The 26,697-nt window shown below is 37.2% G+C and overlaps 1 protein-coding gene across 1 annotated transcript in view; it reads right to left on the reverse strand.

The window, feature by feature from the left end:
- Positions 1-26,697, reverse strand: part of WNK2 (WNK lysine deficient protein kinase 2) — a 102,077-nt gene that overhangs the window by 43,524 nt on the left and 31,856 nt on the right. Inside the window, exons 2-10 of the mRNA XM_032208739.1 lie at positions 24,665-24,837; positions 23,566-23,786; positions 22,216-22,373; positions 17,336-17,424; positions 14,057-14,276; positions 12,399-12,687; positions 8,688-8,884; positions 5,262-5,414; positions 1,096-1,287 (exon numbers count right to left, since the gene is read on the reverse strand). Of these exons, the coding sequence (XP_032064630.1) occupies positions 1,096-1,287; positions 5,262-5,414; positions 8,688-8,884; positions 12,399-12,687; positions 14,057-14,276; positions 17,336-17,424; positions 22,216-22,373; positions 23,566-23,786; positions 24,665-24,837 (1,692 nt within the window). The remainder of the gene's footprint in view (positions 1-1,095; positions 1,288-5,261; positions 5,415-8,687; positions 8,885-12,398; positions 12,688-14,056; positions 14,277-17,335; positions 17,425-22,215; positions 22,374-23,565; positions 23,787-24,664; positions 24,838-26,697) is intronic.

Below are 26,697 nucleotides of genomic sequence, written 5' to 3' on the forward strand. Positions count from 1 at the left end.
TACTAGACCACCCATTGCACAATTTAACAATATGTTGAACGAGCTTATGCTTTTGTACTCAGATTATGATTTGAACCAAAGGCCGAAGCTTCCAATATCTTAAGGAGCCATGATGGCACAGTGGTTAGAGTGCAGTACTGCAGACTATTTCTGCTGACTGCCAGCTGCCTGCAATTTGACAGTTCGAATCTCACCAGGCTCAAGGTTGACTCAGCCTTCCATCCTTCCAAGGTCAATAAAATGAGGACCCGAATATGGCAGTATGCTGACTCTGTAAACCGCTTTGAGGAGGCAGTAAAGCACTATAAAGCAGTATATAGGTCTAAGTGCTATAGCTATTAAAAAGCATGTTTTGTTTATATAAACGATAAATATACAGACCGAGAAATTTGCCATCTGACTGCTTTATCTAGACAGGGCATGTTCTTTTCCCCTTTTAAAATTAAAATTTTCTTTTTCATTTGTCATTTTTTAAAATCTTCATCAAATTACTATTACTATGTAAATGACACAACACAATTCTCATGTTCATACAGCTGTCCTTTTTGTCCTAATATGAGGAAGTGATATATTAAATACTGGCATAGGCCTTCATGACTGGCATCAAAGGAGGAGTTATGAACTCTCAGGCTGAATGGTCATGATCTAGTTTTATTTTGTTCTAGCATTCATTTTGGCAACGGCTATGGCTAGCATCTTCAGACACTCTTTTGTGGTGTACCTCTTGGCACGGAGGCTGATTGGGTTCAGGTATCTGAACTGAGCAAGCTGCTCTCTGATGGTCCACATTATGGAAACCCAAGTTATGGAAGCCCAAGAAAGTTGGTTCTTGATTGGTTCCTCATCTCATTTGTCCATTGTGAAGAAATTGCAAGAGCTGGGCTGCTCTGAGCTAGTGGCATATTGTTTAAGTTTTCTGAATTTCTTATTTTATTTTTTAATTTATTATGGCAATAGGTAATAAAATAGCTAGATTAAATAATTAAATGTTGCAACAAAAGCCAATTGAGATATGAAAACATTTCCATGTTTCTAGAAACATGAACTCTCCATACCAAAATGAGGAAATCTTATTGAGTGCTACAAAGGACTTACTTGAGCAGGTGGAACTGGTGGAAGTGATTGCACAGGGGGAACCTGCAGAGGTCCCAGCGGTGCACTGGTAGCTGCCATATGAGAACTGGGCATTTGAAACTGGGATAATAGGTGAGATGCAGGTTGCTGTACTGGGCACACGGGCTGGTTGCTGAGAACTTGTTGTAAAGGAGCTGGGCTTGAGATGGATTGCTGATGAATTTAAAAAAAGATCATATAAGTTTGCTATCTGTATGGATTGGAGAAGCAGTCATAGGCAAACACCAAACAATAAACAAACATACTTCTTAAAAATACAGTTAATAGATTGAAAATCTACAAAGTGAACAGTCTGAATGGTTAAGAAAAAGGAAGTATATGTATGCAATTCCATTTTTCTGCTATATTCTGAAAAGATATTGGTTCCAGTTTTTAATGCCTTTCGGATGGCTGTGTCTTGGTATAATAATCATGGTTCCCATTTATGAATTGGCAAACTATGACTACCAGTTTCACAAAAATGCCAAACTGTTAATGCCAAGCTGGCAATTGAGTTCCCCAGGCTTATGGTTCTGGGGGATTTCAATTTGCCTTCGCTCGGTGAACACTCTGATGGAGCGCAGGAGTTCATGGCTTCCATGACAGCCATGGGCTTGACCCAGGTAATTCGGGGCCCAACCCATTCAGCGGGTCACACGCTCGACCTCGTATTTCTCTCGGAGCAGTGGACTTGTGATCTTGGTCTGAGGGGTAGTGAGATCATACCCCTGTCGTGGTCAGACCATTGCCTACTGAGGCTTGACTTTCGGAGGCCAAACCTCCACTGTAGGGAGGAGGAACCGACCAGATGGTTCCGCCCCAGGCGACTTATGGACCCCTTGAGGTTCCAGACGGAGCTTGGGGTTATTCCTGATACTCTCGCCCACAGTCCGGTGGAGACCCTGGTTGCTGCCTGGAATTCGGCAGCGATGGAGTCTCTTGACCGGATTGCGCCACTACGGCCGCTCCGAGGCTGTGGATCCAGGAGGCCCCCTTGGTTCACCGAGGAACTCCGGGAGAGGAAGCGCCGGAAGAGACGCCTAGAGCACTTGTGGAGATCCAACAAATCCGAATCGAGCCGAGCACTTCTAACATCGTGCATCAAGGATTACATCAGGGCAATTAGGACGGCAAAAAGATCTTATATTGCCACCTTGATTGCCTCCGCTGAGTCGCGCCCAGCTGCCCTGTTTAGGATAACCCGTTCCCTCCTAAATAGGAGGGATACGGGGGACCCCCTGCAGGGTAGGGCTGAAGAGTACGTCCAGTTCTTGGCGGACAAAGTTGCTCGGTTTCGGTCGGAGTTGGACTCCGATTCTGCAGATCCAGCCGAGGCACAAGGGGATAATCTGGTAGACCATCGCTGGGTTGAGTTTCAGGATGTTGCCTCTGGGGACGTGGACAAGGCCATGAGAGCTGTGAGTGCCTCCACATGTGTACTGGACCCGTGCCCCTCCTGGCTGGTTGTCAACAGCAGGGAGGTGACACGGGGCTGGATCCAGGCGGTTGTTACCGCCTCCCTTCGGGAGGGGGTCTTTCCCCCCGCACTTAAAGCGGCGGTGGTGAGACTCCTCCTGAAGAAACCATCATTGGATCCAGCCGTTCTTAACAATTACCGTCCAGTCTCCAACCTCCCCTTTGTGGGGAAGGTTGTTGAGAAGGTGGTGGCCTTTCAGCTCCAGCGGGCCTTGGAGGAAGCTAGCTATCTCGACCCATTCCAGTCCGGCTTCAGGCCTGGCTACAGCACAGAAACCACTTTGGTTGCATTGACCGATGACCTCTGGAGAGCCAGGGATGGAGGCTATGCCTCCATCCTGGTTCTCCTTGACCTCTCAGCGGCTTTCGATACCATCGACCATGGTATCCTTCTGCGACGACTGCGAGAGGTTGGGGTGGGAGGCACTGTTTTGCAGTGGTTCTCCTCTTACCTCTTGGACAGGTCGCAGTCGGTGTTAGTTGGAGGGCAGAGATCGACCCCTAGGCCCCTAACATATGGGGTGCCACAGGGTTCGGTCTTGTCTCCCCTACTTTTCAACATCTACATGAAACCGCTGGGCGAGATCATTCGGCGGCACGGGATAAAATACCACCAGTATGCGGACGATACCCAGCTGTATCTGTCCGCCCCGTGCCAACTCAATGAAACGGTGGACGTGATGAACCAGGGACTTGAAGCTGTTAGGGACTGGATACGGGCTAACAAACTCGTGCTCAACCCGGATAAGACCGAGTGGCTGTTGTGTTTCCCTCCCGCCAATTTGGCAAGTATTCCAGGCTGGGGGGGTCAAACATTACACCCCTCAGACAGGGTCCGCAACTTGGGAGTCCTCCTGGACCCACAGCTGACTTTCGAACACCATTTGTCAGCTGTGACCAGGGGGGCATTTGCCCAGGTTCGCCTGGTGCACCAGTTGCGTCCCTACCTGAACCAGGAGGCTCTCACAACAGTCACTCGTGCCCTTGTGACCTCTAGGCTGGAGTACTGCAACGTGCTCTACATGGGGCTGCCCTTGAGGAGTATTCGGCGACTTCAGCTAGTCCAGAATGCAGCCGCGCGAGCGATTGTGGGTGCACCTCGCTTCACCCACGTAACACCTATCCTCCGCAAGCTGCACTGGCTACCTGTCGATCTCCGGATACGCTTCAAGGTGCTACTTGCCACTCATAAAGCCCTCCATGGTAGTGGATCTAGGTACTTGAGAGACCGCCTACTGCCAATCACCTCCACACGACCTATTAGATCTCATCGATTAGGCCTCCTCCGAGTTCCATCTGCTGGTCAATGCCGACTGGCAACCACGCGGAGGAGAGCCTTCTCGGTGGTAGTTCCGACCCAATGGAACGATCTCCCCGTGGAGATTCGTACCCTCACCACCCTCCAGACCTTCCACACAGCCCTCAGAATCTGGCTATCCCGTCAGGCCTGGGGCTAAAGATTGTAACCCGCCCGAATGGTATGAATGTTGTGTTTTAATCATGTATTGTCTTATATGTAAAAGTCTGTTTTCCCCCCTTCCTTTGGATTGTGAGCCGCCCTGAGTCCCCCCAGGGAAAAGGGCGGCATATAAATAAACCTTCTAATCTAATCTAATCTAATGTTAAATCAACATCAAATTGTAATCCAATATTCCGTTGTTGTTGTTGTTGTTGTAGTATTATTATTTTAATGTTTTACTGGCTTTTAGTGTGTTTGTAAGCTGCATACGTCAAATACATTAAATAAATAAATGAAGAGTTTCAAAGCTGATTTGGATACATTTACTTATACAAATATATGCCCAAACTCAAACTAAACATTGTCCGAAAATAATGATATGCCCAGGGTTAGATACCTTTCCCTTTCTTATGATCTACTGGTGAAATTAGCCCAATAAATTTTATTTATAAAATAATAACAATAACAACAAAACAATAATAAAGGGTGGCAGAAGAAAATGACCATTGTCAGACCAAGAGAATATATAATATAAATAACATTTTTAAAAATCCAAATAATGAGGTCAATCTCTTCTACTCAGAGGAACAAACTTAAAAGAGGTCAGAAATTAATCTTGAGTTTGCTATAGGGTGAAGAAAGAAATTAAAGCTTTCTCACTCTGTTGCCCTACAACCCACAGGGCAGATTTAAAACGCCCTGCTGGTGGTTGTGGCAGCACAATCAAAGCCCTGCCCTTTGTACATGTGTGCAATGTCAATTACAATACAAAAGGAGCATGGCTTCTATTATACCACAATTGCTTTCTTGTTTTGATACTTCACCACAGATGCTACTGTTGTCCTACTTGTTAATTTATTGCTGCACTCAAAATTTGCTAAGAAATCTTTTCATTACAGTATAAAATGGACAATCGGGCCTATAATACAAGTTACATAGTGATTTTAAGGTTAACAGTTACCTAAAAGGCAAAAAGAGAGCCAGTTAAGGCCAAAGGCTAGAGATCTGAAGACTGTGAATTCTAATCCTGCCTAAGGAAGAAAGTTACTGGTTGACCATGGGCCAATCACTCTCTTTTAGCCCTATGAAGGAAGCAGTGACACACTACTTTTGAACATCTTGCCAAAACAATCGTGCAGGAAGTTCTCCAGGAGTATATTTTGAAGGTGTAGAGGGGAAAGGGAAGATAAAGGCACAATATATCATTTCTCACCTGCTGGCTGACTAATACAGGCTGAGGTTGTCTCATCTGCACAGGGGCAACTGAGGTGGGATGGACAATAGGAAATGGAATTGCTGGTTCTGGATAGAGTTGTGGCCGTGGAGGCACAGCAGCAGTTGGACCCTGAACCACTGGAAGTCCAGGCTGGGAAGGTAGGAAGGAAGACATTACTTTAGAAACCTATTGCCTATAAAAACTCTCCACAAAATACTTATCATTCTGTCAGTGCATACTTGTTCAAAGTATTTAGTCAAGTAATTAATGTTAATAATTCAAATGAACTGGGTAGATATATTGCTATGACAATGTCCATTAAAATAAAAATGTCCAGGGCACTGTAGGAATAACAGGATAAACGCATGCATGCCCACCGAATGGCTATTGAATGGCTATTGCATTATGGAAGAAGAAAACAATCTTGCAGCTATTTTTTTTAAATACGCAGATTAAACTCATAGGATTTATAGGAAGAACAATATCTGTTCTTAATAGGAATGCATTTTTGAAAGTCTCCTGATGTTACTTTTCCTTCACAATTGAGCAGTTTCCAGAGATTAATATTTAAAACAAAAAGAACTTGTTTCCTACATTCTTAACAACTAGCTTTTAATAGGCAAAAATGTGAAGCGTTTCTGTAATCCTGGTAACTATGATCCACTTCCTTTGCATTTTTTTTCCTTTCCTGGACTAATTTTGGGTTTGCTTCCTGACATTGTAGAATCAGTATGATCAGTATAATGGCAACAGCTATAGGTACTGCTTTGCATCCGAGGTAACTATTACTGGCTTAGCAAAGCCACAATGCAGTTTCTGCGGAAGCACATATGACGCTTCATCTTTGTTACTGGAAAAATCAAAGGGTTATATTCACTAGCCTGAGGTTCTTTCCTGCCAGGATAGTCTATTCATTTTGCTGTTAATGTCACTATAACAGAAAATGGAGAAAAAATATGAATGTCTTCCCAAGTAACCTGTTTTAAATTGTGGAGTTCTTAGAACACAAACCACTTTTCATCTTCGAAAAATATTCTATCCTGAGGAGCTATAAAAGTGCTAAGCAGAAGTCTTTTAACACAGCCGAAAAAATACCTGACCTCATCTATATATAGATGAAGAAATATGTCATTGACTATACAAATAGCAAGAAAGCATAACATGAAATAACTTTCAGAATCTGTATGTACAATGTTTCTAAAATAGATTTCCCACCCTTTTTTCTCCATCTATATCTATATCTATATCTTTATATATACAGTTGCAAGAAAAAATATGTGAACCCCTTGGGATTACGTGGAGTTTTGCATGAATTGGTCATAAAATGTGCTCTGAACTTCATCTAAGTCACAATAAAAAAACACAGTCTGCTGAAAATAATACTACACAAACATTAGATGTTGCCATGGTTTAATTGCACATAACATGTAAACATTCACAGTGCAGGGAGGAAAAGGTATGTGAGCCCCTAGCCTAATGATTTCTCCAAGTGCTAATTGGAGCCACGAGTGAGCCAACCTTGACTCCAATCAGTGTGATGATATTGGATGTGTTGCTGACAGCTGTCCTGCCCTTTAAAAATACACACCTGTTTTGGGTTTACTGGTTTCAAGAAGCACTGTCTGATGTGAACCATGCCTCGCAGAAAAGAGCTCTCAGAAGACCTACGATCAAGAATTATTTACTTGTATGAAGCTGGAAATGATTACAAAAGTATCTCCAAAAGCCTTGATGTTCATGTGTCCACGGTAATACAGACTGTCTACAAATGGAGAAAGTTTAGCACTGTTGCTACTCTCCCTAGGCATGGTCGTCCTGTAAAAATGACTGCAAAAGCACAGCGCAGAATGCTTCATGAGGTAAAGAAGAATCCTAGAGTGTCAGCTAAAGACCTACAGAAATCTCTGGCACATGCTAACATTTTTGTTGACACATCTACAATAAGGAAAACATTAAACAAGAATGGAGTACATGGGATGACACCACGGAGGAAGCCATTGCTGTCCAAAAAAATATTGCAGCATGTTTGAAGTTTGCAAAAGAGCACCTGGATGTTCCACAGCACTACTGGCAAAATATACTGTGGACAGATGAAACCAAAATTGAGTTGTTTGGGAAAAACACACAATACTATGTGTGGAGAAAAAAAGGAACAGCACACCAACATCAAAACCTTATCCCCACTGTAAAACATGGCAGAGGGAGCATCATGATTTGGGGCTGCTTTGCTACCTCAGGGCCTGGATGGATTGTTGTCATTGATGGGACAATGAATTCCAGGGTTTATCAAGACATTTTGCAGGAAAACGTACGACCATCTGTCCGCCAACTGAAGCTCCACAGAGGATGGGTGATGCAACAGGACAATGACCCAAAGCATACAAGTAATTCAACAAAAAAAATGGCTTCAACAGCACAGAATACGCCTTCTGGAGTGTCCCAGTCAGAGTCCTGACCTCAACCCGATTGAAATGCTGTGACATGACCTTAAGAGAGCGATTCACACCAGACATCCCAAGAATATTGCTACACTGAAACAGTTTTGTGAAGAGTGGTCCAAAATTACTCCAGATTGTTGTGCAGGTCTGATCTGCAACTACAGGAAATGTTTGGTTGATGTTATTTCTGCCAAAGGAGGGTGAACCAGTTATTAAGTCCAATGGTTCACATACTTTTCCCTCCCTGCACTGTGAATGTTTACATATTATGTTCAATTAAACCATAGCAACATCTAATGTTTGTGTAGTATTATGTTCAGCAGACTGTGTTTTTCTATTGTTGTGACTTAGATGAAGTTCAGAGCACATTTTATGACCAATTCATGAAAAACTCCACGTAATCCCAAGGGGTTCACATACTTTTCTTGCAACTGTATGTATCTATATCTGTTTCCTTATATATACATATAAAATGGCTGTGTGTGTGTGTGTGTGTGTGTGTGTGTGTGTGTGTGTGTGTGTGTGTTCCAGCATAACTCTGTAATGCCTCGAGCAATTTCAACCAAACTTAGTACATAGATTACTTATTCTCTGGAAACAAATATTGTGGGTGTAAGACACCCGTTACACACCTCGGTGTGTGTGTGTGTTCCAGCATAACTCTGGATTGCCTGGGCTGCTGAAATGAAAAGGAATCAATTATATCTATAGTGAATTACTTTGACTTGACACTATAGATATAATTCATTCCTTTTTCTGTCTAATACAGGGTTAGGATAAATAAATACCCAGGCAATGCTGGGTTATCAGCTAGTGTTGCATAAAATAATAAGTAAACAAACATATATATCTTTGTGACTCCATTCATATATCCTGTATGAACATGACCAAGAAAAATGGTTAACTGAGCAGACTTCTGAGGTTATGCAATTATTTAATCATTTTTCAAAATTCACATGTGAAAATTGAAGAAAACCATACTTACTACTGAGGGTTGCTGGTAGGGCCCTATCTGCTGAAGACCATGTGGCAAAGTCTGGCTCTCACTGAGAGGTGGACTATAAACACGCTGAACAGCTGGAGGTATTGCATCAGGAATCGACGAGTAGATCACACTTTGCTGGCTACTCTGGGAGTCTGAGTACACAGTTGATCCTTGACCACTGTCGAATGTGCTATCGGCTGAAATATTGTTAATATTGATTTTTAAAAAAACAACATGAGTGGTTTTATAAGCTGAAAACAATAAAAGCATTACTCATATTGGAGGGTACGAAGGCCACCCAATCTTACTCAAGATCTTAATTTGGAGCTTTGGAAATAGCTTATAATGTAAGGTTCAGGGTACTCCAGAAGTCAGTCAATATGAATCAATAATGAATCAGATCTGGTACATGATACATGGGAGGAAAAATCACTTATTTTTCCACAGTCAAAATTAGAAATTGATAAAGAGATTTACATAACACTTCAACCTGGCTGCAGGAAGGAACTGGGAATTTGTGTAATTGAAACCACTTAGCAACCCTTGCAGTAGATTGGCAGGGGATTCACTTCACTTTCCGAACAGCTTTAAAACCACAGGATGGGGTTTTTTTCTGTTTAAGTATTAAATTTCAAAGGTTGAAACAAAAGAATCTAAACCAAATCCATAAATATAAATGAGTTCTTCCCAATTATATCTAAATTGGGAGATGAGCCTGTGGGGAATATATAAAATGCAGACATGACGGACTGAAGAAATTTTGAAAAATTGGCTGTCTATATTTCTTTCTACCAACTTTCAAATTTTCATTAGAATTTATCACGATCTGCAGTCTAACCAACACTAACCAACATTTTCATAGGTAAATGTAACATTGAGAGCCTCTTTTGGTGTAGTGGTTAAGGCAGGAGGCTATCAGTTCTAGTCCCACTTTAGGCATATAGTCAGCTGGGTAAGGGCCACTCTCTTTTAGCCCTAGGAAGAAGGCAAAAGCTATTTCCAAAAAACTGCACAGATTGCATTGCCAAGAAAACTGCAGAGATTAGTTCAGACATTGCCAGGAGTTAACTGACTCAAAGACATGCACACACAAAATGTAACATTGCTGTACAGCTAGTTCTAGACTTACAAGTTTGTTTAGTGACTGAAGTTACAACAGCACTGAAAAAAGTGATTTATGACCAGTTTTCACTCTTATTACTGTTGCAGCATCCCCAAAGTCATGTAATTAAAATTCATAAGCTTGACAATTAGTTCATATTTATGGCGGTTGCCGTGTCCTAGGGTCATGTGCAACCTTCTGTCAAGCAAAGTCAATGGGTAAGTCAGATTCACTTAACAATCATGTTACTCATTTAACAAAAGCAATTCACTTAACAAATGTGATGAAAAAAGTTGTAGAATGGGACAAAACTGACCTAACAAATTTCTCACTTAGCAACATAAATTCTGTGTTCAATTGTGGCTGTAAGTCAAGGACTACCTGCTATATTTCTACCAATTAGTTGTTAGTGAGTTTCAAAGGCTGATACTGCAAGCTCTTTATATCACAGTAGTAATTTGAGTTTTTTTATTAATTTATTGGATTTGTTTGCCATTCATCTCGCCTAGAGCGACTGTTGAGTTGCTTACATTAAAAGCCAATAAAACCATAAAATATATATTTCTAATAACAGTATAAATTACAATTAAAAATATGGGGAAAAAGGGAACAGGATGCTTGGAGGGGGAGGGGGGATTTTTCTCTTAATACTTCAACCACCTCCAGTAGGATACACCCCCATTGAGCAGTCAGCATGAATTATTTGAGATTCTGGTTATTTTTGCTTTCCTTCCAGGAGAGAATAATGAAGCACCACAGGATCACTGAAAGTGGCCAACATTAAAAAATGCCACTAGACAATATCTGAGTTTGCTAAAGTATATAAATGAACTTTTAAAAAAAAAATTGTATACTTCTAGTAAGGTTAAATGATGTGTACACCCCATATTATACCAAATAAAATAATTTGAACATTGTTTTACCTGTTTCTATACAGCAACAAATGATGTAAAAAGTATAAAGCACTGCTTCCTACTATTATTTAAGAATATTAAAAATGTGTTGTGCATGGGTTACGTTTTGGGAAAATTCATTTCATTTGTCTTTGGAAGCCACATTTCTGGGTTTTTCAATCAATCTTTCACTGATGAAAATTTCACCCATGTCTACTTAATCATCTTTCCAAATTTAGAAAACAATAACTCCTTTCAATTTTACTCATCTAAGTTTATGGTGGGAGGGGGAGAGAGTTGGATACTTAATAATGTAGAGATGTTTATAGAATAGGAAAATATAATCTAATTATAGGAATCATCTAACCACAAAAATGAAGACAACTCTACAAAGCTGAAGCAGCAGTTGGAAGCCAAACTTGGATTCTGTTATCATCTGTTGTACACAGATGCTAAATTATTTATGTACATTTCTGCTGTATTTGAATATCACCAGCAACATCAAGGAAATTATTTATAGGGCTTTTAGACTTAAAAACATTGTGCAATAATTGGAACAACATATGATACCAAAAATTTACAGTCCTGAAAGAACCAATTGAGAGTAGAAACTCAGAAAAAAAGATTATTTTTAAAACATTTCTGCACTATAAAAGAGACTTTAATTTTTATCTAATGCAATTAAAATATAATGTATATAGGTCTTCAAGCAGCAGCCCCAGAGTCTTTAAATATTTTTACTTATACAGTGTAAGAAAATTGTAATTGTAATCTTGACTAAACCTAGAACAGTATTTCCTCTGTCAAAATACATATTGGCAAATTTCCATACACATTGAACATATGAGCATAATTAGCTTGTTTTAGAAGGAAAATTGAATACAGTTTAAAGAGTTGGCTATATTAACATGTCAGAAAATGGTCCTCCGTCAGAAAGACACATCCTCTGTCTTTCCATTTCTAGCAATGGTATGATCACCTGGAGGCAACATGGTTACTATAAAAAAGAAGGGAGGGGAGCCTTTACTTGTGACCTGGCAAGGTAACATCTCCCCTTAAATCGCAGGGAAATTCACTTCCTTCCAATGACTTTTCCCCCTACTTTAAAATTGTTGAATGACACAAATTCAATTAGGTACAATCCTAATCATAGTAACACAAACTGTTTATTGATTTCTTAGTAAATATTTATTGTTCGTTTATATATTTAGGATATATTTATTGTTCTTGTATATATTTAGTAAATATATTTAGCATATATTTATTTGTTCTTATCCATGCAACCAAAGCCCTGGCTGCAGTGGTGGGTTCTGCATTCCGTTCCAACCGGTACAGGGCGTACCGCCTGCAACCCACTACTGCCTGGCTGCATCAGTCCATCAGAGTTAAAATTCTATAGAATTTTAGCATAGTAGGAAGAAGCTTATGCATATTAAGTTCCAACTGGTTAAGCCAACAAAAACAGAGGTGCTAATTCAGATAACCTATTAAGCAAATTATGTATTAAATACTTCATGTTTGATAATTATTCCCATCAGCCAGATGGAGCAGGAGCTATTAAAGACTCTGTATTAACATACCTATTCCTGTTAAACCAGAATCTGAAAAGTTTTGGCTTACTGCAGTGCATAAACATGGCCAATGACATCCATTCTGAGCATCAGTGTATTTGTGCTATATCCTTATATACCAACACAGAACAGATACTAGACTTACATGCAAGTGAAGTGATGCTTGTGGGCAGATTTTGTTGAGAAAGATGCTGGTCCACTTCAGGCTCGTCTGGTTCTGATGGAATCTGTTGACCCGCATGAGAAGTGTGTATAATCTGAAGTGGTTGTGCTTGTGTGGCCTTCGTTTTTTCTAAGCTCTCAGGATCCCGATGATCTTCTGAATGCAACACAGGGCAAATCCTCTCTCTTCTCCATTGTATTAAGGCTACTCTGTCACGTATTGATTTTGCAATTATTTTGACATCACTTTCATGAAAGAATCCGGCATCAACCTGAAATAAAAGATTTTCAAGAATAAATCCATATTGTGATTGTGTTTTACATTGTTACACCCACTCCATATCCACTTTTAGTAACAGAGTAGAGAGTTACAGATTCTAAATCACCAGTCTGAGGTTTTGTATGTGTGTGGCTGATTAGTTTGCAGAAGTACTGCTTAAATTAAATATAGTAGATAGAACTCCCAAGGTTTTCATTGATAAAATTATTTTCAAGAAGAGTACAAGTTGTATCTGAAACATTTTTTTTATAAAGCAGAGAAGCAATTGCAAAACTATGATCAATTGTCATAAATATTTTTATTAGTCACCATTCGCTATGAATAGTTATCTATATCACTGTTGGAGCTATTATAATTTAAATATTCCTAGAACTTTATGTAAAGTAAGTGGGGATATTTGTTTTAGTCCAAATGTAACAGATGGTGAAAGGGAGGGGGGCATTTTTAGGAACAATTAAAACCAGTCATAGTTGGCATCAAAATCATATAATCTCATTGTCTGCTTCATGAATAAACCAAGTAAGAAATTTCCCATTTGCAATGCAATTTGAAAAAGAAACAATTTTTCAGGAAGAAGCTCCTATAGTATAGTTCAAGCATATAAATGCAGTTTTTCAAAATAATAGGCAGTGCATCCAAATACCCTGGTACAGTGGTTGCAACGCAATACTATATTGCAAACTAATTCTGCCCACAGTCTGGAGTATGATCCTGACCAGCTCAAGGTTGACTTAGCTTTCCACCCTTCCAAGGTCGGTAAAATGAGGATCCAGATTGTTGGGGGAAATATGCTGACTCTGTAAACTGCCCAGAAATTTCTGTAAAGCAGGGCCCCCCCAAACTGTGGGCCGTGAGGAGATTGCAACCAGGCCATAAATATATGGTATATACTGTAACTTATTTTACTGCACAAAGAAAGAAAAATGGTTTAAATTCTACTCCAGATTCTTACCTAACGAGTGCCAATCAAAATTTTATCAGCTTCTGAAAGAATGTGTTTTGATGTTGAGGAAATTAAATATAAAATTACATATAAGCAAGATTCGTAACTTAAACTACTGTACTTCATTTCTGTGGATCCAATTATGGCTTTTGAAGATAATTTGTGCTGTATCTTTTGAATCAAATTTACTTTTCCAGGTTTGCCTGTGATGTCATTTGAAATTTACATTACATACACATACACATAGACAGAGAGAGAGAGAGAGAAAGAAAAGAAGAAGAAGAAGAAGAAGAAGAAGAGGAGGAGGAGGAGGAGGAAGAAGAGGAGGAGGACGAGGAGGAGGAGGAAGGAAGGAAGGAAGGAAGGAAGGAAGGAAGGAAGGAAGGAAAAAGAGAGTGTTAAGAGAAGTTTATTTTACCATTTCTTGTGCAACATCATCAGGAGTTTCTTTCTCCAGTTCAAAAGTAAACTCAATGGCTCCATTATCTTTGGACTTCCCTTTCAATTTCTTAGCATCTTCTACCCAGAGTCTTAAGGCAATAGAGGATTTACTACCATCGTCTTCTTCTGCAAGTTCCACTCTCACCCCAGTATCCTCAGCAAAGAAGGCATGGCTTAATAAATCTTTAATTTCATATCTGGGAACAAAGAACACCACAGATGTTAAGTCCATTTTTCTCCTTTACTCTTTTAAGGACCAATTAGCTGGGCATTATTTCAATATTACTGTTGATAACACACACATATGTTACACACATATATATTAAGAGTATATTTATTAGAACTTCCTTGACACCTTATGTCTTTCTAAGTTTAATGAAAGAACAACTCAAAATTTGCTTTCAATATCTATAATATTTAACATAAAAGGTTTTTAAATTACAGTAGCAAAATAGCAAGTGTTTCTAGAAGTGACGGCCAAATATGCGGTATAATACACATCACACCAATTGTTGATTAGTTTCTTTTATTTCAATTTCAATGGCTGCCCATTTGCCACTTGTGGCTAACAGAGTTAAAGCACTTACTATATCTTTTTTCAAGTTTCTGTGTTTGTTTTGTACAATGTTCTTGAAAAAGATATGTTCATCTGAAACGTATCAGACCCAATTTATACTTTTTATATACTTTCCCCCTCACCTTTTTTTCGCCTTAGTATACTTCTATGTACCATACATTTCTTTTTTATTGGTTCTACCCATCAATGGACATAGATAAACTATGCTGAAACTATCTTTTAGCATAGCATTCCTTGCATGTTAACTATCTAGCAATCAATGTTGGTATTGGATCTGTTTACATTAGCCTAAGGTTCACTTATGATGAGCCACGAATCTGCGTAATTCAGATGTAGTATTGCATATGAACTTCATTAAGGAAGCCTGAATGCAGCCAACATAACTAGACCTGATAGCAGGAATGGGTAGTAAATGTATTAAAAAGCCAGATTGCCAGAAAACTAACCTACAAAACTAACCAATTAAAACAAGCAAAAAACCAATTAGATGTAGTTTGTAGTATTTTTTTAAAAAAAGATGTAAATCTTTCTAAAATCCAAATGAAAAATAACTAAACCATGCACCACTGCTGGCTGATCTGCTTTCTCTAGGAATGTGTGCAGCGGGATGGTGTACTCCTAGCTGCAGCTATTACCTAACATTTAGGTGAAAGTCAAATCAAGTTGTCAGGCTAACTATTAAAATGTTACACTCCGTACAAATCTGGCAGTAATGCAATATTTTTATTTGACTAGGCAATCCCTTAGTCAATACACTCTCAGCTTTCACTTGCTAGTCCTCATCTAATCTTTTACAAATCCTAAGTATTGATTTAGGAGTCCTATAACGTCTCTGAAATCTGATGGAAAATAATAAAGCTGGATATCACCAACATAATGATATCAATTTCAACTGTCTGAATGATCTGCCTCTGTGATTAAGCTTCTTTTATTGAATCTGTTGTGTAAAACTTTGTACAGAGGTATACCTGAAAGAAAACCCACATATATATAAACACCATATTTTTCAGAGTATAAGACACACCAAGATTTTGAAGAGGCAAATTTAAAAAAAAAGGTTTTGCACTCTGCAGACCACCTGAAAATGGGCCTTTTTTTTTGACAAAAAAGGGGCATGCATAGTCTTTTGGAGGCTTATAGAGTGCTCCTGGGCTGGAGGGGCACAATTGAGCAAAAAAACAGCCTGTTTGTTTTTCATTCATTTCTGCCCTCCCCAGCCCCAGGAGCACTCTGAAAGCCTCCTAAAGGCTATGCATGGCCATTTTAGTGAAGGGGGCGGGGTTTCAGGAGGCAAAAAAATGCTGTATTCAGTGTATAAGACACACCCAGATTTTCAGCCTCTTTTTTGAGGGAAAAAGGTGCGTTTTATACTCTGAAAAACATGGGTAATTTTATGGATTTTTTTCTTTGTATTTTTTCTTTGTCCATTATGTTTAATTAAATATATAAATATAAGGTTTAAAACCTGTAGAACGATTAAGACAGAACATGTAACACTTCTACTATGTGAGCTGCATTGGATGCCAGTTTATTGTCTAGTCAAATTCAAGTGTTGATTTTTAAAGTCTTTTAAAAACTTTTAAAGTGTTTCATGATGTCGACCTGGTTATTTGAAGAACCATACTATCCCACCCAGTCAGAGAGGGTTGTTGTAGTACCCATTGATTAAAGAATTTTGATTGGCAGGGTCTAGGATGAGAGTCTTCTTTACTGTTGCCTCTGCCTATAGAACATCTTGCTCCCAGAAGTGAGGTAAAGTACCATCCTTCTGGCGTTCAGGAAGGGTCAAGACCTGGTTCTGCCAACTGGCATGGGAGTCCAAGAGTGGTATGCAACTATGGGGATGGCTGGTGGATTGAGGATGCCCCCTTGCCTTTTTTATAACCTTTTAATCTTTATTTTAATTGTGTTTTTTTAAACTTTGTTTCTAACTATGTCACTTTTTATATGTCTATATGGCTTTTATTTGTAAATTGCCCAGATTTCAGGTTAGGTGGGCACTGTATAAAGGTTATAAATAAGAATAAAAATATAAAATGAGTACTTGAAGAAAGTCTCATACTGCTCTGTTTATTGATAGACAGTCCAGAAGAACATTCTGACTGAAAGTGAAATTTGCTGACAAGTCCTCAAAATTCACAGGAATATAGTCCAGTGGTGGGATTCAAATTTTTTTTTACTACTGATTCTGTGGGTGTGACTTGGTGGGCATTGCGGGGGAAGGATAGTGTAAAATCTCCATTCCCACCCCACTCCAGAGGAAGGTTACTGCAAAATCTTCATTCCCTCCCCATCAGCTGGGACTCTGATGGCACAGAATAGACAGGGATGAAGCCAGTCAGAGGTGGTATTTACCGGTTCTCTGAACTACTCAAAATGTCCGCTACCGGTTCTCCAGAACTGGTCAAAACCTGCTGAATACCACTCCTGATATAATCACACTAACCAGATTTCAAATGGGCACTGATTCATCTCCCCATAATAACCATATTAATTTATGTCTAGCTAGTAACTATCCTAAGAGATCTACGTGATTAGATTATAGTAGGTCTATCAATTTAAAACGGTACTGGCCAGCTCTTGTCAGTTTTCTGCCTCCATCCCAAGAAATTACTTTGAAATGTGCTCAGGATTATGACCTGTTTCACAAACAACATAAATTTACTATTTGAAACAAACCTCTCTTCTTTATTTTTGCAAATACACTCTCCAATTATCTCCTTAATTTCAGGATCAGTAACTTTATCAAAACTTGCTGGTTTGACACCCTGCATGAGGAAAAATAAACACAATTAAGTTTCTCTGGCATTTTCATTCTAGATCTACACAGTTTCAGTTTAAATTAGGACTCTTATGTAACCTAATATGCAATAGACCATTATATATGCAGCAATGAAGCTAAAGTCAGTATTAACTTTTATTATGAATGTTAATATTAAAGGCCTTGAGAGTGAAGAATTGAACTATCCTAGGCTTCTATCTGGGATTCTGCTCCAGAAAGATCAATGTCAAAGAATGGGTTTTTCTTAAAGTTTTGTTTAAATAAATTATTAATTAACTATTTGTTTATTTTAATTGTACCTCAACTTTCCAGGATTTACAGCAGTTTTCCTAATAGATTTTTATAATGTTTTGATACTGTTCCAGTACACAGTCCACTTTAAAATAAGGAATAGATATTGTAAAATAATTTAGTGTCTCTTATGTTTTTTCCCCAAATTTAAAGTTAATCCTTACAGGTATCTATTCTGCAAAAAAAGGAAACAGTAACTCTGCAGGGTGACCAAGTTTTCTTTTCAGAATAGACCTCATTGAAGTTTGTGAATGTCTTAGAAAAAGATTTTCACCTGCTGACAGTTTAGAAGATGTGAGCTTTAAGGATTCTCAATAGCAAATTTAAAATCCCCAAAAGAAATAAGATATTTAAGGCAACATTTTATGTATGTTGAATATGGAAAAAGAACCTTTTTCTAGTGAGGCAAAGAAATTGAAATAGAAAGCTTTATTCTATTTTTAAACATTTCCCTGGAATAATTTTAATAGGTATAATTATTTTTCATCCCTTTTTATGTTATTGTGATATTTTAAGAAAGGAAGTGAATACCTTATGCCTGGCACAGGCTTAAGACATCCATTTGATTCTTTTACTGGAGCTCAACTCTGGGTGAATCTATGGATATTTTCATATAATTTTCATGACCGTAATATGCAAATACTTACCTTCTGAAACATATCTTGTAATTAATAGTACTTTTACGGTTGGGTCTTAATAGTACTTAATAGTACTTAAGATTGGGTCTTATTTTAATTATCAAAATGGATTACTAACATGTATTTTAAGCATTCCATCATCTAGATAACACTGTCTCATAAATGTGGAAATAAAAATAAAATAATGCCTCTTGAAGAGATTGGCATTTAGAATTCAAAGAGTTTTCATTCACTTTCATGCAGCAAGTCTATGGCAATCATGGAGGCGGGCATGGAGGTGACTGCTATTCAAGGTCTATTTGAGGCATTTGAGTTGGGATCATCTACTCTTAAAATTTTCTCGTCTATACGTACCACAAAATGCCATTAGGTATGAATGATTCAGGCATGGAAACAAATTGCAGAAAAAGCATGGGTTTAAAGACTGAAATAGTTGCCAAAAAGATTGTCTGTGCCTTGTACCATTTTAGGTTAAATATATCTTATTTTACCAAAGAGCAACAATTCATTATGATTTCAGCCAGGTGCATCTTGATTTAAAAAATAATCTAAGAACTATTGCACCATTTTAACCTGAGGACCAATGAAAAAAAAATTAATGAAGTATTAATCAGAAAAAGGTAATCCATGCTACACAAATAACTGTGGGAAGATGTATTTGTTTTAGATAAACTAATAAAGCTGCCTAGAGAAGCTAGAAAGTAGACATTAGCATTTGACTCTTTAGGGTTTCTTCCACTGATGTATTTCTGGCAACAGACACTACATTTGAGCAAATATCATAAAGAAACTGGCCAATTAGATGTAATAGGAGATCACTAAAAATGACAATTAAGGTCACAGTTCTGGAGGAAGTTTTGAGTCCTACCTGTTGCTATAATAGGAAAGAAAAATATTTACTTTTTAATCAGTATGGTTATAATTTCTTAATCCCCTCAATAACACACCTATATCAAGCTCTTTTATTTTCTTCTGTTCAATTCTGTCCGATTCTCAGAAACTGCCTGGACAAATCCTTGCCGTTTTCTTAGCAAGATTTTTCAGAAGTACTTTGCCATTGTCGCTTTTCTAGGGTTGAGAAAAGTGAGTGGCCCAAGGTCACCCAGCTGACTTTGTGTTCAAGGTGTGACTAGAACACATAGTCTCCTGATTTATATGGCTCTTATACTGAGCTTTAGAAGGCATAGGAATTAATTTATGACTAATTTATAATTTTATTCTTAGTCAGGTTAAATTCTCCCCGAAAACATCATCATTCTGAACTCTCTATACCAATCTTCCTAGTCTGTCCTTGATTAACTTTTTAAAGTAAATATAGTAATACAAATGATGTAAATTAAACTTTGTACATATTAAGGATTTAACACAATTTCTTACAAAATAGTTGATGCAAACTGTGCTTACATAACATGATTGGTCAGCTGGGGTTTTGTATCTTTCCCCCACTAACCTTGTAGGAAAGCAAAGCATATATCTGCATGAACAGTTCTAATAATCAAGCTTGGGAAATATGTACCATATCACATGATGCTTTATAAAATAATAGTACTTTCCAAAAAAAAACCAGTGAATTTAGGATTAAGAGTTTACTGCATGAAAGGACAGGCATAGGATAGTTATTTTATACTTGGAAAGCTTATTTGTTTCCTGGACATTGAATCATTTAATGAAAGAGTTCCATTCTAGGATACTTATGAAGGATATTAAATAAGAATCAGGCACAAACATAACAAAAAAAAAAATAACAAAATGTACCACTAGAGACAAAGGCTTTGTTGAAAGAGAAATAGAATAATTGGAATGTTCGTAATGCATTCTTCCTACAATATAAGGACAACAGCCAATTTTTTTCTAAGGGACATACAAAGCAACTTTTTCTCCTTGTTCTGTAGCTTGTCTCCATAATATCCTCAACAAATTTGTAAAGTAATGTTGAGGTTGTGTCTGATTTTAGAGAGAAGCGGACTCTGTCCTACTGCTGCAAATAAATAACAGCATTTTGGGGAAGAGGGGAACGGTCTCAAAAAGTATAAATGCCAACAATGAGCACAACACCTTGTGCTCGGTTTAGACGCATCTTGACATTTTTTTACTCCTTCTGTGAACTCTACTGAATGCATTTCTGTCTGAATGGATTAATAATCCATTTCTTCGGTAATCCTTACATTAGATTGGCAATATTATTATCACTCTATTTCAGATGCAGGTAAGGTAAAAGATCCAATTAAGTGTTTGTGGAAGGATATCTATGATGGTTTCCTTTTCTAAATGGAAAAGCAACAAATAGCTATAATTGCATATTACAAAGTTTAGGAGTCCTGAACCCTTTCCACTGAGGCCATTTTTCCCCCCAACCAGCCTCTGAAAAGAAGCTTTCTCATGCATTTTGCTATGTCAACATTCAAAAACAAATGACACAATAAATATGCAATCCGTGACAAATGTAACCTTGGCACATATCAAAACAAAGAACTGGACTGTAAGAGCTTGTACTTTAAATAGTGTATGAATCTGTGTTCATATAAGTTTCAGTTTTCCACCAATTGAAAAATAGACAGGTCCCACAATTCATGTTTGACCTGACAGTACAGTTTAGTTCCAATATTTCTCCCCCCCCCTCTTGAAAACAGATCTGTGTACATATACAGAAGCACATAGTTTTTACAGGAATCTTTGCAGAATAATCTATATGAATTGTCTCCACCACTCTTTATATAGTCATATTTAATATAATAGAGTGGATCCCAAGTAAGTTTTGTTCCACTCAAATCAGTGGCACAATCAATTCTGATTTCATGAGGCATCACTGATTTGAGTGTAAAATAATGAATTTTGAATACAACTCATTCAGTTTAATATCAAGAATACACCAAGATAAAAGAACAAAGTCAGCCCCTGAGTTCACATGGCAGATCAATATCAAGGATATTTAGTGACAACTGTAGCTGAACAAAAGAAGATAGATGGGCCAATGTTATGTGGAACCAGAATAATGCACAGAGCTGTAAGTGATATTATAGGCAAAAGCAAATTGACAGACATTCATACAAATGCATAGAGCCAGTTTGATCTAGTGGTTAAGGTACCAGGCTAGAAACCAGGATACTGTGAGTTCTAGTTCTGCCTTGGACATAGTCAGTCAGTCTCTCTCTCTCTATCTCTCTCTCTCTCTCAGCCCAACCCACCTCACAGCGGTGTTGTTATGGGGAAAATAGGAGGAAGCATTAGGTATGCTTGTACCTTTTTTTATAAAAATAATAAAGGTATTATAAAAATAAATACATACATATAAACATATCCATTAACCATTTTAAGTATACAGTGCAAGCAAGCTTCCAAAAGTATAAGAAATTATAATATAAAATAGATACAAATCATATACACAATCTTCTAGTGACAAACTAAGGAATTGCTCTCTCTTTATATCATATTGGGTATATCTCAGGGTGTCACCTTATTTTTTGAAAATGTCAGAGTTCTATACTCTCGAGAAATAAAATTAGTGCCTAAAATGTTTCCTCCCCTCCAAAAATATATTATATAATCAGCTTGCATTTGATAAAGTGTCACACTCTTCACTATTCAAAATGTTATTATGGAGTTTGGAAATTTAAAAATATGGAAAAATAAATATTAAAAAGGAAGCAGAAACAATTTGCAGGTAGAGTTTTTATAAATTAACACTGAAACAAGTAACAAAACATTTCATTAGAAGAATTATTTCAACAATACTTTTTATTAAAATTATATAGTATGTTATAAAATAGTATAATAGTGCTTACAATGTTAAAATAAGGAAAACAGTGTAAACGAAAGAGCAAAATGATTATATTAAAAATATTACTTACAGAGGTTACTTTCCTATATATTTGAGCAGCATTCTGGCATTCTGAATATGGATATTCTGAGGTAGCCATTTCCAACATACACATTCCAAAAGCATATACATCCACTGATTCATCATAGTGTTCTTCATACATTTCTGGGGCCATAAATTCTGGAGTACCTGAACAGAACAAAATAAATTCGTCTTAGAAAATATACTTGTACATAGAGCATCAACCATAGAAAAGTACATTTAAAGAATAACGTTTTATGCATAAATGTAAAACTCAAAGAAACTTCCGTATTTTAAATTGAAATTAGTAAGAAAGACAGTTAAATGAAATATTAGGTTAAACCCAAAGGCATCATTCTATATGCAGAAATGTTCAACTCACAGAAAGGCAGTTTTCTACAATTTTGTGCCTCCCCTCCCAGACAATATTAATTCAAATAATACTTTGAAGCCCAATAAAAAAAGCAGACTAAGAATTCAAAATATTTTCAGATCCTAGACACTCATTGCATAATTTTCTGCAATGACATAGGAAAGCCCATGTTTTTTTAAAAGCAATCTGGAATTTGAAAAGTTCATAAAATATCCTGTGAAGTTGATTTCACTGAATATCTTGTTTGATCTAATATAAGAATGCCTAAGTCTTATGTTTGAAATCTCAAGAGAGATTTCTAAACTTTTAATCCAAGTTTGAAAGTTAACAGCTGTCTTGTCAATAGATGCCCTACTTCTTTTTATGCTTTGTGGCAAATCCCTGAGCTACAGATTTCCATAAAAAAATTGGATGTCAGAATTCAAAATGGTATGAATGCAGACTTTGCCTTGTCTTGATTTTGATCATGTGACATGATCTTGAAAAAGAGGAAAGCAGGGGGGGGGAATAATAATTCTATTCTATAATTATAAAATCATTCTAATAATGATTTTCTTTGTATAAGATTACTGCTTGTTAAGTAAGTTTATTTATTTATACATTACATCCACTATAAGCATAAGCTTCTAAACAAAAGTAAATTATAATTCATGTTCATATGTATAGAATAGTCAATACATTATAAATTACTGATTAAGAAAAAATAACATTGTTGAAATGTTACTAATTTTGGAAGAATATATGAGGGAATAATTTAGCATTGATATAGCAGTGAAAACAAAATATGGGTCGATTGTTTTGAGGGTCTATACTATTCATCCATTTTCAATGAAGAGAGATGAGATAAATGAAATATGGAGATTTTTAAGAAGAGACGGGACAGCCATTTTTCTGAAATGGTGTAGTGCTTTCTGTTTGAACAGAGGGTTGGACTAGAAAACTTCCAAGGTCCCTTCCAATTCTATTTTTATGTCATGTCATGCTTACCTATGACACTTTTGGCAAATGAAGTTCTCTTAAGTGTTGCCAGACCCAAATCTCCTATCTTCACAGATCCAGTTGGCCCGGTTATAAAAATATTGTCACATTTTAAATCTCTATGAATAATTGGTGGTGTTCGAGTGTGCAGAAAAAGAAGACCTTTTAGGATTTGCCGACACCAGCTACGAAGAACTTTTGGTTTCATCACTTTAAATCTCTTCAAATAGCTAAAATAAAAACATGTGAGATGGAATAAAATTATTTTAGAGAAAAACAGAAGCATTGAGATTCTTCTTGTGGACAATATCTGCCTTTCTGCAGGGCAACAAGGCCCTGAAACATTCATGACACTTCTCAGGTCAGTTTGAATACTTTGTAAGCAATCTACCTCTTGCAATTAGACTTATCCGAGTCAGCCTTCAGCCAAGTACAGTCAAATACAGTCCTAATTTAAAAGGAGGATAGTTTGGAAAGTAAATTATAAATACATTCACCTAAATCCGAATGTGCTAAAAGCTATGAATTACAATTCTATGGAGATCTTTGTTTATGCAAAACTCTACATGTTCACTGATCCTGTATGTATATTGGCATACAGTTGACCAGCAACAGTGCTTCATATTTGAAACTTAAAGCAATAATATTATTTCTAATGAGGTGGAAAAAAACATATAGTGAATTCTTACAAATATTGAAAAAGGTTATTTTATCATCAGTAAGATAATAAAGCATGGTGATTCAAATGAATCATTCAAACATGTTAATTTGAATCAACTGTCTTCCTTCTCATTGGTGGAAGATTATTTGATTATAGCTTAATAATGTCATCTATTTTGAAAAAGGTTAACCAAGAGGTTCAAAGTGACCCAAGTAAAAGGAAGAGATAATGCAAGCAGAACGGTGGATAGTCACAGAAGAAAATAATAGAGAATATAATAGAAATGAAACTTAATTTTGAAATTAAATTGATTTAATTTGAAATACAGTCAGGGAGAAGGATGGTAGATTTCCATTCTTAACAGGGTTAGGGATTTAAGCAAGAACTTTGTTTATACAGATGTTCTACTTAACTAGTTATCCATGTCATGACATAACTAGTACTCACGTTTTCAGAGTTCCGGAGGTCATCAGTTCTGTTACTAGGACAATACACTTTTTTCCTTTTAAACATGACTCCCAAAAATCATAAAACCTAACAATATTTGGGTGCTGAAGACCTTTCAACATTTCTGCTTCTTCTTTAAATCTTTGCCGTTCTGCTTTTGTCAGCTTTCGATCCTGCAATTCAGAAAATATTTCTTGTCAGAAGACAGCCTGGGAATATACCCCGCATTAAAAGGGCTGCTGCACTACGGCTCACATGAAGAGAGCCATAAAAATGATGTCCATAATTTTTTCCTGTTCCATAGGTGATATTAATGTTGATTTTAGGGGTGCAAGAGAATTCAAATGAACGATAAAATGTATTTCCCTTGCAAATGGAATTATCTTTGATAAAGTAGGATCTTTAGATCTAAGCCATAGCCATAACTCAATATGGCAAATATTTTAGGTAAATATCAAATACAATTACAAAATTACAAAAACAAAACAGAATAATATCATTAAGTTTCATTATAGATACCATTTTTTTCTTTTTTGCAGTTTTTTCACCATAGTTCTACAGATCATCTCTGTTGGTCTGTTGCAGTGCACTCCATATGGGGGCTGCTCTTGAAGACCACCCAAAAGTTTTACTTGATCCAGGATGCAGAGGCATGGGTACTTAATGGACACATCTCATAATGCCTATGTAATACCATTACTACCTATTAGAAACTAGCAAACTGCACTGGTTTATAATAGGCTTCTGAATAAGTTTCAAGATGCTGGGTATCACCTTTAAAACCTTACATGTCATGATATCAGGTTACTTGAAGAACTGTTTTTTCTCCCAAGAACATCTGCCCACACAAATTAATCCAACAGGGGGGCATCTCCAAGTTCCTTCTTTGAAATCTTACTATCTTATGGTACCTAGGAAATATGCCTTTTCTGAGGTTACCCCTATTTTCTGTAATAACAACCCCCAACTCTGCCTGTCTTTAGAAAAGTCACTTAAGATCCATGGATTCCTTGTTGCTCTCTGACCATGGTTATTTGTTTGCACATATTTCATCCAGTTAGGTAACATAATTAGTTCTAGTGACTGTGGGATTTACATAGAGGAATAATAAAGTTGTGAGGTTCAGCATCACTGCTATGAGTTTAAAGGTTTACTTCTGATCCCTATGTTCATTAATGTGCTAGGCTCTATGATTGATTCCTGCTTGGTTCAGATTGGATTGGACATAATGGACTGAAACTGATGTTTACAGGAGAATCGAGCAACTGGAAGAAATCTTTCCTGATGTAGATGAGGAGATTCTTCCTTTGAAGAACCAGGTCCATAGTTTGGTGATTATGTTTGACCTATGCTGGCCATAAGCATTTAGATCTAACCGTTTAGTACTTAGGTCTACATAGGGGTGAATGCCTTTGTCTAGCTCTACTTGTACATAATTTACTGGATAAAACCAATTCAACTACTCTGATCAATGTGCTAGTTACCTGCTGCTTTTATTTTGTAATATTCTGTGTATATGATGCTTTTGAAAGAGATTCAAAAATTGCAGTGGTTCCAAAATGTGGTAACTAAACTCTTCTTGGCATGTCTCCACCGAGACATGCTCTGTCTTGTGTTACCTTTTTTTTACAGCAAAGTCCCTAAAAAGATTGAGTCTACATTTCTTCCTCCATAAGGAGTAGCACAAACGTTAAAATGCATTTTAGCCCATTGTAAATGCTTCTCTAAAGGGAAGCTTGTTTTGAACTGACAAAGGTTGGGAGTTTTTTTGTTGGTGACTACGTTATAATGGAATCCCTTCCCTAAATAATCCGCTTTGCCTGTTCTGTGACATTAAAAAAAACCCAACAAATGTATTTTCATTTGTTTACTTTTGGGCCCTTTTTATTGTTGTTGTCAAATTCCAGTGTGCACTTCAAATGTAAACTCAATGTCAGATTATTGTTTTGTTTTACATGGTTAGAATGTTTTATGGTTCTAAGATATTAGATATATGTTCTGGGGAACAGTATAATTAAATATTTGTTATTATT

The sequence above is a fragment of the Thamnophis elegans genome, chromosome 2, assembly GCF_009769535.1.
Source record: "Thamnophis elegans isolate rThaEle1 chromosome 2, rThaEle1.pri, whole genome shotgun sequence".
Taxonomy (NCBI): Eukaryota; Metazoa; Chordata; class Lepidosauria; order Squamata; family Colubridae; genus Thamnophis; species Thamnophis elegans.